Source organism: Mastigoproctus giganteus, chromosome 2 (genome assembly GCF_048544385.1).
Source record: "Mastigoproctus giganteus isolate SK-2022 chromosome 2, ASM4854438v1, whole genome shotgun sequence".
Classification (NCBI taxonomy): Eukaryota; Metazoa; Arthropoda; class Arachnida; order Uropygi; family Thelyphonidae; genus Mastigoproctus; species Mastigoproctus giganteus.
Window position 1 is genome coordinate 193,330,689 of NC_143576.1, and position 13,548 is coordinate 193,344,236.

The 13,548-nt window shown below is 32.6% G+C and overlaps 1 protein-coding gene across 1 annotated transcript in view; it reads right to left on the reverse strand.

Annotated features, from left to right (window-relative positions):
• mor (SWI/SNF- related protein mor) overlaps positions 1-13,548 on the reverse strand; it is a 385,701-nt gene that overhangs the window by 104,939 nt on the left and 267,214 nt on the right. Inside the window, exons 21-23 of the mRNA XM_090390116.1 lie at positions 13,303-13,452; positions 7,067-7,164; positions 2,888-3,169 (exon numbers count right to left, since the gene is read on the reverse strand). Coding sequence (XP_090246242.1) covers positions 2,888-3,169; positions 7,067-7,164; positions 13,303-13,452 — 530 coding nt within the window. The remainder of the gene's footprint in view (positions 1-2,887; positions 3,170-7,066; positions 7,165-13,302; positions 13,453-13,548) is intronic.

Sequence of the window (13,548 nt, forward strand, 5' to 3'; positions counted from 1 at the left end):
GTAGTTAATGACAATGAATTTCTTGAAGTGCATAAGTATTATCCCTTTGTATAACAAGGCAATGGCTTATGTTCCTAGATGTGTAAAGTGTTACTGCTCCTGCCGCTGTTAAGCAGGATTGTTTTTTTTTATTATTATTATTATCCTTTTATATACAGCCTCTAGACCTGCATGCAGTATTCAATGGCCTTGAATACTACATACAGGTCTGGAGGCTTCATTTTAGGAAGGATATAGTTTTTTTTTGGGTAGTTGTTGGCGCATAGGCTTCTGTGGCCATAACGCACCTCCCAAGGTTTTTGTAGTACTTTGATTCAAGCCCGAGGCGGGAATCGAACCCGCGACCTTTGGGTTGCCAGGCAGGCACTTTACCCACCCAGTCAACGAAGGATATAGTTGCTAGAACGAGTACAGAGAGGGGTAACAAGATTGGTGAGGGGAGCAAAGGATTGCTCTTACTAAGAATGATTTAAGTTCTGAAAATTGCAACGTCTGGTGACTATGCACCTGTGAGGTGATCTGATTGAGGTGTACAAGGCCTTGAATGGTTTGAGCAAGCTTAATGCTGATGGGATTCTTCCTCTTGTTCAGATTGAGGGGGCATAAATTCAAGTTGAGGAAAGACAGTTGTAAAATAGATGTTTGAAAATTTGCCTTTAGCCAGTAGGCTGGAACAAACTTCCACCACATAGCTTAAATAAATTCAAGGAAGAACTGGACAAACTTTTAGGGCAAATGATTGTGTGAATTTTTTTTTTTTCTTTTGGCTGATGCTGTATAAGCTTGCATTCTTGCATTATATGCCTCTACTAATGTTAACGACATTGAATTTCTCTAAGTACATACATATACATTGAGCTCTACAGCTATGACTGTCATGGTGGCAAACATGAAACTTGGCAATCTTCATTATTAAATGCAGTCATGACAATGGTTTTGCATTCCTCTATGTGAATCCCTTAAAAAAAAAAATTTTTTTTTTTTTAAATCTTACAACATGAACGTTTTTTTTCTCTGAAAAATATTTATTTTTTGTAATTTCTCAAACTGAATACCTAGCCATGATGAATACACAGCACCTGCAGTGGGAAATTATACATGTGCATTCCTAGCACAAGTTACAGGTAGTTCCCGACTTTACGTGTTAATTCGTTCGTAACGTGCACTCATAAAGCGGGAATATTTTCCCATAGACAATGTTAAAAACAGGGGTTACATTCTCAACAATGAAATTTGACCATAATAATGTTAAATAAAGGTCAACAAAGCAACAGTTTATGTTTAAACAATGATTGATTTATTTATCCAAAGAAATGAAAACATAGCCCTTAAAAATCAAGCAAATTATAATAATTAAAGAAATTATTTGTCATACAAATGTTAAAGAATGTTTACACTTCATCATCATCGACTAAATGCACACTCATTGATGGTTCTACTTATTGTAGGCTCGGCACTCATTAGTTTGTTGGAAGCACAAAGAGTCATCTTGAAACATTTCTTCAGAAATGCTTCAAGAGTTGCTTGTTTCCAAGGCAGTCTTCTCTTTTCCTTATAAATTTCACGATAGCATGCATAAGCATTTTTTAAAACCTGTACCAACTTTTTTAGTGCACTCAAAATTTGAATCTTGTGACTCGAAAATCTCAATTACTTTTTCTGCATTTAAGCTTTGTTAAGCCCTTTGAGAGTGAAGGAACAAACAGGAGTTTCAGGTGCTAAATCTTCTTCTTCCTCAGCTTGTTCATATTTTGCCATTTCAAGGAGGTCTTCATTTGTGAACGCTCCATTGTGTGCTTGAAGCAGATCAGTGGCATCAGCTGTAGAAACCTCAAGCTTCAATTGGTTAGCAATATTAACGCCTGCTTCTGTTTCATTTTGTATGATCTCTGCTGGTCCTTGAAATCCTTCAAAATTATCAATAAACTGATGACAGTTTATCCCAAACACCCTTCATGTTCTTCTCTGTAATTTTGTCAGAGGCTCATTTTATTATCTTGATTGAATCTAAAATATGGAATTCTTTCCAAAATTCTTTAAGAGTTGGACAAATGAGAACCTGAACAAATAAAGCCACAGTAGTATTGTATTGTACAGCCATGCTATACAATACATTACCGCAACCTGTTGTTTGAAATGTCATAATTATGAATGTTTTGCATTTATTAATTTCAATTAATATTCATATTTTCGATTCTGTTGATACTTGATATTTGAAAAAAAAAAAAAAAAAAAAGAACTAGTAAACCAGGGAACTCGTAAAGCGGGAACTGCTGTACATGAATTCTTCATGATTCCATATACAATTCTTGGGAAAGAATAGAAATGTAAAATTTAAAAGGTATCATATAGTTATATGTCTGTTGTTGTTATTTGGTTTTTTTTAGGAGCATTAGCAACTAAGGCCATATTGCTCCAGGAATATGCGGTGGTCATTCCCTGACCTTTCCACATCCTCCGTATTTGGTGGTGACGGGCTCGAACCCTGGTCTAATCAAGAAGCATGTGCTATGCACTGCTGCTCCTTCCCACCTGGCTACGGAGGCACACTGTATCATATAGTGTAGTATAATGATATTATATGCAGTATGCCAGCAAAATTTTAGCTACACACAATTTTGTTATAACAATGTTTGTCAGTAGTTGGTTTTGGCAGATTTTTGAATTAAACAAGCTGTTCACAAATTGCAAGACCCAACCGGGATTTCAAATTTCATTGTAGATGTATTTCAAAAATTTGTACCAAATGCACATAAAACTCTATATTGCTGGTGGAAGAACTGTAGTGACTTCAGTGACTTCAGAATAGATCACATTTTGAATAATCTGATATTGAATTAGAGAATTATTATGAAATTATGTAATAATGACAACAGAAAATTTTCACCTTAGCTTTCACAGCAGCAGCACCTAAAGCAGCTGCAGCAGCTGTGGAAAGATGTGCATCTTTGACCAATCTATCCCGTTCTGTTTCAGGTTTTTTGGGTTGTTGCTGCTGTTCCTCCTCCTCTTCTGGTGGCTGCTCACTTTCTTCTTTCTCACCATTTTCTCCAGAATCTTGTTCAATTTTCATCTGTGGTTGGTGATCTTCATCTTGTTTAAATTCGGCTGGGACATCCTTCTCATTTTCTTTTCCTATTCTTCCTTGATCGACTTCCATTTCCTCAACCTATAAAGAAACTTATGATGATTTTATCTTTACATATACCTCATATATATCTCTTACACAAATTAAATGGGAATGTATCCAGCAACACTGAAGTAATCCTTTACAAAAACTGATTTCCTTAAAATGAAATAATGTCAAAATTCAGACTAACTATACTTTCAATTTCTAAACTGAACTATAGGAAAATGTAAAGTTCAGCTTGCTAAAAATGAATAACAATTTTATAAACTTGAGAAATGGGGGAGAAAATTGCATCAGGGAAAGAAATGGTTATTATCTTTTATATAAATATATTAGTTCATGTCTCTAATTTTCAATAATTCAATCTAAACATATTTAGAAAAAGCTTAATACTGAAAATAAAGTATTTATTACAAACTGATAATTCAAAACAAATACTTTAAATTAACAAAAGAGAACACACACACACAGATCTCATTCGTTCTATGTAATAGTATTTGAAGTATCATTTCATATTTATTTTATATGATATAAGAATAAATATGTGTCATATTCTTATGTGCAGATAAAGCATATACTTGTACTTTATGAAGTCAATAGGTGATTTTGGCAAGGCATCAAGCAAAATCAGGAGAGTGAATGAAGTACAGCTACCTTCAATTCAGTTATTCTTAGTGATAACAATCAGTCCCATAATTAAAATAGATTCTTCCTAAAATTAAAGTTTCTTTCTTTCTCAAAGAAGACTGGTTTTTCTTTCTGTTAAGTGTCAATTCAACTAAATTTCAATTCCAATTTGTTTATGGTGAGCTTTCCTATCATTCAATCAGTGAGCTTCCAAAAAAAAAAAGCAGAACACTTCTCTGGAAATAGACTACTTGATCTGATAAAAAAAAAATAAATTTATGCCCAGAAATACTGTATATTTTCAGTTTTACAATCCAACATTAATATTTTGGCTATAATAGCAAATTAAGAGTATTGAGGTCAAGGTCAGTTTCTTTTAAAGTTATAAAGCAGAAGTTCACAATTCCCACTTTTTAATAAGACAGTCCTTGTAAATGTCAAGAAATCTCTTGGATTCCACATTTAATGAAATCATTAATAAAAGCATTATTCACCTATATTATTAGAATATACAGTGAAACGAAATAGCAGGTGGTAATGGGATGATATACTATGTTTCCTCTATAGAGTGGTCCACTATAAAGTGGGTATCATAGGGAGAAAAGTCAATAAAGATGATTAATTGCTCCTGTCAACAATTTATTATACATATCGCATATGGTAATACTGAGTATATGTTTATATTATTATTGTACTATACTGGTGCAGGACACTAAAATAAAAATAGTAATTTGAAAATATATGTTTATTTAACATACTAAGCATACATAATATACAGGTAGGCCCTGCTCATGCTTTATGACGCTTCAATTTACACACTTTCACATTAATGCCCTTTTAAAATAATAATGAAAAAATAAAAAAATTTACATGCGCTAGTGTCTACATCAGTTGCTTTCTCCTCATCCACCAGTGTGCACGTGTTGTGAGGAAGTGTAATAATTTCCTGTGTTCATTACTGCCTTATTATTTTAAATAAATTGTGCAACCATGTCTTCCAAGCATGTCTTTGCAATCATGTTCCTGCACATGTTAAAAAAAGCCGCAAATCTCTAGCGACTGAAGTGAAAATGGACGTTATTTGTTGTATGAAATCTGGTGAGCAAGACCTTAAATTTAGCATCTTCTACTGTTACGACCATTATGAATAATGCTGAGATCAAGAAGTCACATACAGGAATTGTTAATGTAAGCATTTCTAAAACAACTTATTCAAGAAGTGAGACAATGGAGAAGTTATTAGTGCTGAACCATGAGGCCTAACTATTACCTATGCACAGAGACAGTGCTAAAATAGCTTTACACGATTCTTCTCACACTAAGTATTATAAGGTCAATTTTATTCAACAGAACTTTAGTTTTTCATTTGATCAAAAATCTAAAATTTATTCAATCAGAAAGGTTTTATTTTATTTCATTTTCCTCTTCTTTTCTCATTAAGCATTCTGCTTGTTAGATTTAAGATAAATCATCTTTTCACTTCTTGATCTACTTTGTTTGCTCTATTGTGTTCTCTACTTTTTGTGCCTATTTCATTTCAATTTTATTTTTAGCAATTCTTATTCCTCTATATTACAAGTTCACAGCTAATGCTTATTTGACTTACATGACGAAATGAAAATACTGGTGCTTACCATGCTTGTTAATATTAAATTCAAATAAAGCCAACTTCCCAAAGTGACCAATATCAACTGAGGCGCTACCAATCAAGACTATGAGTCTATGATTGGTGGTGCCTGCACACAAGTGCAGAGCTTCCCACTTCTAAGAATAAAAATTTTCTAAACATTTTCTGCTAAGCTATGGTTTAGTTAATAAAAGAAAATAGTTATGAATTAGTGTCTTTTCTGTTTCTTTTCAGAAACAGACGAGACATGAATTTTCAAACAACTATACTATATATATTAAAAGAAGGTTAGGACTAATTAATGCAACTTATCTCCTAAATTAGTGTTGTTATTTATACAAGCACATTAGCATCTAGTCCACATTGTACTATGTGTATTTTGCCTACACATAGGCAGTGGTCATGGGCTGATGCTGTGTTATGTAGATGTACTCTTTTCTAGTGTATCACTTTAACTTAAACACTACAAGACCTAATTTGCTGAATAAAGACAAGTTTAAATGAAGTAACTTTGTTATTTTGAATTTAAAACATATATTAACTGTTTTAGCTGTCTAAAGACATTAATAAATACAAGGCTGAAATTATCTTCATGCTTCTCTCACCAAATTTTAATCTTTATCTACCATCTATCTTTGCAACCATTAGATTTCATACCTTGTTTCACTTCATTTTTCTCCATTTCATCAGGCAATATCTAAAGCTATTAAGCTATAATTAAAATAACTCATGCATGAGTTATTTTAACTATAACTGTTTTCCAACATAAAAATATATTCAGAAGACTGTTTAAGGATCCTAGTGTTAAAACAGAATTATTGCTTATTGCTCAGCTGTACTTCTTAGCTTAACAAAAGTAAAATAACGTATAAATTCCTGTTTTTTTTTTTTTTTTTCTGAAGTGAACAATACATTCTGCACACAACAGACTCTGTGTCACATCAAATGACTGTTTAAGCAAAAAAAAAAAAAAAAAAAAAAAAAAAAACTGCTCCAAGTTAACTTCAGTAACTTTTTTTTTTTTTAAACTCGTGTCACTCTCCAGTGCCATTTGGTGACACTATGCCACAGTATCATGTCACACTGAATGCACTTGTGGTTTACCTCAAAAAAGTGTGAAAGTTTGGTGAGAGAAACAAGGGGATACGTTGCTGGAAACAACATTATCTCATTATATAACCAGGTACTCTCTTTTAATTGATTAATTTAACCTTTTTGCCAATTCACAACAAATTAAAAGATCACTACTAACAATGTTCCGAAGAACAGCATGACTATAAGAGGAATATAACTCAAATGACTATAACAGAATACAATTCATATGGAATGAAAGTTTTCCAGAGTATGCTGAAAAATTAGAAATAATTTCCTGAGAAACTCCACTCCATCTGCCTTAGATAAGCTAACTACAGCCCTGATCAGAGGCCTTTAGAATTCCTCCAGTCTCTGGTATAATTTGAACTGAAACCTCTCCAAATGAGTGATGAGTGACGAAATCACAATACCATTGTGGAGGGCACCTTCTAAGTAAGACAAAAAGGGCATCTGACAATGGAAGAGCTGTAATCTTTTGTTAGTTTCCAGGAAAATTTGAGTATCAAATGACATTCTAATTTGAAAATTTGAGTATCACATTCTAATATATCTAAAAACATAAAGATGCAAATTAAAGAATTTCAGACCTTTTCTTGTTGAACTGGTTTCTCAAGTTTAACTTCTGTTGTACGTGGTTGTTGATGGGTTGGAACATTCTCTTTTGCTTCTTTCTCTCCACTTTCTTCTGCATGAATTAAAATTAAAGATTTGTTTCATAAAAATAATATATGAAAGTTAAAATAACAGAATATAAAATAATATGAGCATTGTTCAAGTTTTTATTTTTGAGCACAGAAGATCATACTTATGCCAATGATTATCTCATTATGAGAAATGGCTTTTAACAGTTTTAAAAGTAACCACCTTGGGCAGCTACATACCTCTATGATTGCTAATAGTTTGTTTGTTTGTTTGTTATTTGGTTTTTAGGAGCATTAGCAACTAAGGCCATATTGCTCCGGGGATATGCGGTGGTCATTCCCTGACCTTTCCGCATCATCCGTATTTGATGGTGACGGGCTCGAACCCCGGTCTAAATCAAGAAGCGTATGCTACGCACTGCTGCTCCTTCCCACCTGGCTACGGAGGCGCCTGATTGCTAATAGAGCTGCTGGAATTTTTTTCTTTTTTAAACATGTTTAAACTGACTGTCACCAATTCTTTTGTCACGTTTCTTTTAATGAACTCGGCATGTCAAATTGTTGTTTCAGTGTGGATTTGAATTTGGGGTATATCTGAGCAGTAGATATACATAAATACAGATATATGTATAGAGCATACACAGTATTCCTTTTTTCCAGTTTCCAATATGAAATTGCTAGATCTTCAAATGCACTACTTTTGTTTTCATAATTTGTTTTGAGGAACATGATCATACCTGCAGTATATCCAAAACCATAATATGAAAAGGCATGTTATGTCAAGGTTGCACTGTACGTAAATATTTAAGTCACAGTTCAACAAAACAAGCAATTTATTCACTCAAAATCCAGCAATATACATTAATTTAGATGGTAAAAAAAAAAAAAAAAAAAGGTAAACTGCAGCCATTATCAACCCACTGCAGGATGAAAGCCTCCTCAACAATTCATGCTGAGGGAAATGGACCATAATCTGCCACGCTGGTCCAGTGCGCATTGACAGATCGACCGTATTTGGCAGTCAGGGCTTGAACCCCGGTCTACTCAAACAGCATGTACTACTGCACTCCTGCTCCTGACCACTCAGCTATGGATATGTTTATATGCAAAACAGAATGGAATATAGTGTTCAAGTAAAACAGACTACATATGATATGATTTTTTTAAACAATAAACTCTGTTAAATTTAATATGATGTACCTAGTCCCTCTGCATCTAAAAAACTTGATTTTCTCTTTTGCTCTTGGCGTTACTTTTCTTCCAAACAGCTGTTCACGCTGTACAAATCGCAAATCCGCCCTACCATGGAATATTGTTCCCACATCTGGGGCAGTGCCCCCAAAACCTCTCTCAGGCTTCTAGATTCCATTAAGAAGAGGGAGCCTCCGTAGCCAGGTGGGAAGGAGCAGCAGTGCGTAGCACACGCTTCTTGATTAGACCTGGGTTCAAGCCCGTCACCACCAAATACAGAGGATGCGGAAAGGTCAGGGAATGACTACCGCATATCCCGGAGCAATATGGCCTTAGTTGCTAATGCTCCTAAAAACCAAATAACAAACAAACAACAAACAACCATTCAGAAGAATGGCAGTTTGGTTAATTAATGACTCCTCTTTAACAGATTTTTTTTTATTTATTTATTATTTTTTTTATTTATTTATTGATTTTTTATTATTTTTTTATTTTATTTATTTATTTTTTTTATTTTATTTTTTTATTTTTTATTTTATTTATTTATTTTATTTTTTATTATTTATATATTTATTTTATTATTATTTTTATTTTTTATTTTTTTTTTATTATTATTATTTATTTATTTATTATTATTTTTTTTTATTTATTTAGGCCCTTGCCACTGAAATCTTAGGAAATTAGGTGGCAGGGCCTGCCAGAGTAATTACTTCTAATGAGATCCTCTATGACTGACCTGCCTCTTCGGGGTTAAGTGTGGGCAACGGGGAGGGTCCCACTAGGGGCCCAACGGCTAAAAGGTCAGAGGAACAACACAACATGACACTACACAACATAAACATGTACCTTACACTTTTTAAAATCTCTGGCCTTCACAGTGTTCTGTGTTTCACAAACAGAGTACACAACACGGAGATGGGGGAAACCCCTTGGGCCGTTACACAATGAACACTTTACACTTTTTCCTCTTTAACAGTCTCTCCACTCTCTGTCTCATAGATGCACTGTTTCTGCTGCATGCCTTTTCTACAGATACTTCCGTGGGCACTGTTCTTCTGAATTGGCTTCTATAATTCCTGTTCTCACTGTCAAAACAGTCCGAACACGTGCCGCCACCAGCCAACATCCATTTACTGTCCAACTTCAAACTCACAGAACCAACTTTTCATCTTTCTCATTTATTCATTCAACTGCTGTTTTCTGGAACAACCTTCCTTCATATGTCTTTCCTGAAAATTACAGTCTACAGAAGTTCAAGTCTAATGTCAACAAATATCTTCTTTTGTCTTCTCAACCTCCAACCCGAGCAAGGTACTAAGTACTATAGGTTCTAATACCTCTTGTGTTTGGGGTTTTCATAAAAAAAAAAAAAAAAAAAACACTTCTCTTAGAGAATGGAAATATTTTGTATTCCTTGTCAGAATTAGCAAAATGAACAAGAATATCAAGAAACTTTTGCCTTTTAACTTCTTTACTTTATTCTTTTCCTTTGCATCCCTTTCACCCACAGATTTTTCTCCTTTGAAACGATGTTGCTCTTTTATCTTCTAAATTAATATCCTTTTTGTCACTGTTATGCAACACATTTTGACACTTTTACCTTTGTCATCATTTAATGGCTTTTCCAATGTATTTATTATTTGTACTCTGTTTTACTTCAAATGGTTTTATTATGGTTTAATTATTATGGTTTTGGATATACTGCAGGTATGATCTTGCTACTAGTTGTAAGCTGCACTTTTTATATAATAATTTCTAATATTAGCCAGTGTCTTTTCTCCTCTTGTTGGAATCCTCCAAAAAAAAAAAAAAAAAAAAACCTTGTCGCCAAGTGTTTCCTTTGATATAAACATTAACAGCAGAGCATGACTCTCTAATCCTTGGTTGTATGGGTAGTGGTATTAGGAGGTAAGAAAAGTTATTTCAGGTTGTTATTTTCACTTGATAAAATTTCACTGAAATGACACGAAGGGAAATTATGTAACAATAAAAATTCCTTATGCCCTCATTTCATTTGCTTTTAATTTTTACTCTGAATGATTTTATTTCGTTTACAAAAAAGTCAATGTGAAACCATTCTGAAAAAAGTTTGGAATTCAGCCATCAAATTCTTGTCTAGAAAAAAAAAAAAATAATATATATATATATATATATAGACAAAAAGGTAATTATCAGTGTATTTGGTAGGGGAGTTGAGCTATCAGGTGTAATAACCTTGGAAGAATTGAGAGAACCTGTATGCTAAAAATCAAATTACCTGAAATAAAATGCAAATAATATAAGCATAAAAATTGATTATATAATTATAAACCTAAAGCTGTGGTTCCTAGGATGAAGTAATTAAAGTTCTAGGAACCACAGCTTTAGGTACTTGCAATAATTATGCTTATATTATTTGCATTTTATTTCAGGTAATTTGTTTTTTAGCATACAGGTTCTCTCAATTCTTCCATGGTTATTACACCTGCTAGCTCAACTCCTCTACCAAATACACAAATAATTACCTTTTTGTCTATTTTTCATTATGGTTGCCGGTTTTTTTCTATATTTACTGTACCCGGATCGATAACCCAGTCTTATATATATTTTAATTTCTCATTCCTGTTTACTAAGACTTTCAGTAATTTCATTGCACCTTTATCATTTTATATATATATATATATATATATATATTATTCTTTAGTAATATGATAATTTATGTTGTATTTTACTTTTAATATACTTTTATAGTGGTTTTCCTTAAATTATTTCTAGATTTTTCTGTTGTCCCAGTAGCTGTTTTAGCAATGCCCGGGTACGAACAGAGTACATATTATTATTTTATCTTTCTATTGTGGTTTATTGTGTTTATTTTCTTAATTACGGGTGTTTTCTACTCATAGGTATTATGGTTAATACATTACTGGTCTTTAAGCTAGCCTAAACTCGGTTATCTTAAATGCCCAGGGCCTATTCATTTATTATTTTTCAACTTGTTACGTATTGCTAAAGAAATTGTCATATTAATTATAGATGAAAAACTGTAGCAATACTACTTTATGACAAAATGATAAAATATTAAACATTTTTATACATTTATTGTATTACATCTTTATACATATTTGTATTACATCACATGGTCGTCAATCCCCTACTAGTAGGGGATTGACGACCATGTGATGTAATACAAATATGTATAAAGATGTAATACAATAAATGTATAAAAATGTTTAATATTTTATCATTTTGTCATAAAGTAGTATTGCTACAGTTTTTCATCTATAATTAATATGACAATTTCTTTAGCAATACGTAACAAGTTGAAAAATAATAAATGAATAGGCCCTGGGCATTTAAGATAACCGAGTTTAGGCTAGCTTAAAGACCAGTAATGTATTAACCATAATACCTATGAGTAGAAAACACCCGTAATTAAGAAAATAAACACAATAAACCACAATAGAAAGATAAAATAATAATATATATATATATATATATATATACACAGCAGACTCTCAATTTACCAGGACACACTTCAAGACTCCAAATAAAAAAATAATCAACCAAAAATCATAAAATTCAAGTAATAACTAGAATAGGCATAAACATATGTTTTGCAAGTCAGAAATAAGCGATGACAAGAAGTGGCGTTATAAGTCGTCGTCATTGGGAGATTAATGTATCTATTATATTGCATATTGCAACCCTGCTGTCTCCACACCCGCCGCTAATTTAAAAAAAAAAAAAAAAAGAGAGAGAGAGAGAAAGAAATGTTTAGTTTGTTTTAGTGCATCGCGTCAATTGTTGTGTTCCATTGTACCCCAAAAAGAAATTGTTTTGTTATTTATGTCAGGGATGTTAAAAAAAATAAATTAATATAAATTCTGCTTTAAACTGCACAACAGTGAAAGAGTGCATGTTCCTGTGTAGCATGTAACTTTACATGAAATTAAATCATTAAAAGCTCTGAACATTAGCAATATTATGTTATAATAATGGTTTTGCTCAAATCTTTTAGTTATGGACATTAAGTGATTCATCAAATTAAAATGACTGTTCATTATTTTCCATGGCCACCTCTCATCCATTTGTGCAAGAAACTGCACTACAAGAGTCATTCTGACTTCCAGCTCGTAGGGGAGAAGTTGGTGGATATGAAGGATCCCTGCATCAGTAATAATGAATAACAATCTTTCCAAATCCTCATGAAATGTGCATGATGTATGTCCAATTACTGTACACAACAAACTATTTTTCCACCTATATCTACAAATAGTATCTAAAAAAGTCTATTTCCTCTAAAGTTATTAAAATCATTATTATGTTATAATAGAGACAGTTCCATAAGGTATTGCACTTGTCATCAACCACAGATGATTACAAGCATGGAAAAGAAGCTCTATTTTATGTGCATTCTTCACTTGCATAGAATCATCCACATCCAACTCTGCTTGCACACTTTTTAATGGATAATTCTCTTCTGTATGCTATATATAGTGTACATACAAACTGTATATTTCTTTTATATTTTCAGTCTTATGTATTTAATTTTATCTATATTTTTATCCCTTTTAACTCTACAGTTGATTGTGCATTTTTATTTTAACATCAAAATTTTACTGTATTTTATTTTATTTTAATTTATCTTAATGTTTTGGTCATATATGCTTGGTGTATCCAAATGTAGTTAGCATGAGTTGAATGCTTCCAGGCAATTACTTATTTTAGACTCCTTGGAGTATATGACCTTTAACTAAAGAGCTTCTGTAGTTATTATATATTTATGCATCATCATTAATATTATTATGCCACCAGGATAATGCATCAGAAGCTAATGCAAAAATGCCAGTTGATCAAAGAAAGTGCACAGTAATTATTATACATATAAAAATACAAACTGGTGGAGGGGGACGGATAGGTGAAATGAAAAGCACTCGTTTTTGGCTGATGCTGTATAAGCTTGCTTTCTTGAATAATTTGCCACTACTAACACTAATACTGAAACAATATACCTTCCTCTTTTTCCATAGTTCCTGCTATTCCAGTCATGGCCAGACCAGCTTTAGGATCAGCATTGCCATCTGCAGCTGCTGCTTCCACATTTTTTATATGAGCATCAAGGAGAGCTGAAGGAACCTCATCTTTTATCTTGGCAAACTCCTCTAAGAGATAATATAATGAGTGGAATCAGAATTTAGTAAATTATATCCATCTTCTATTACCATAAATCAACTAAACTAGTTTTTAATATATAATTA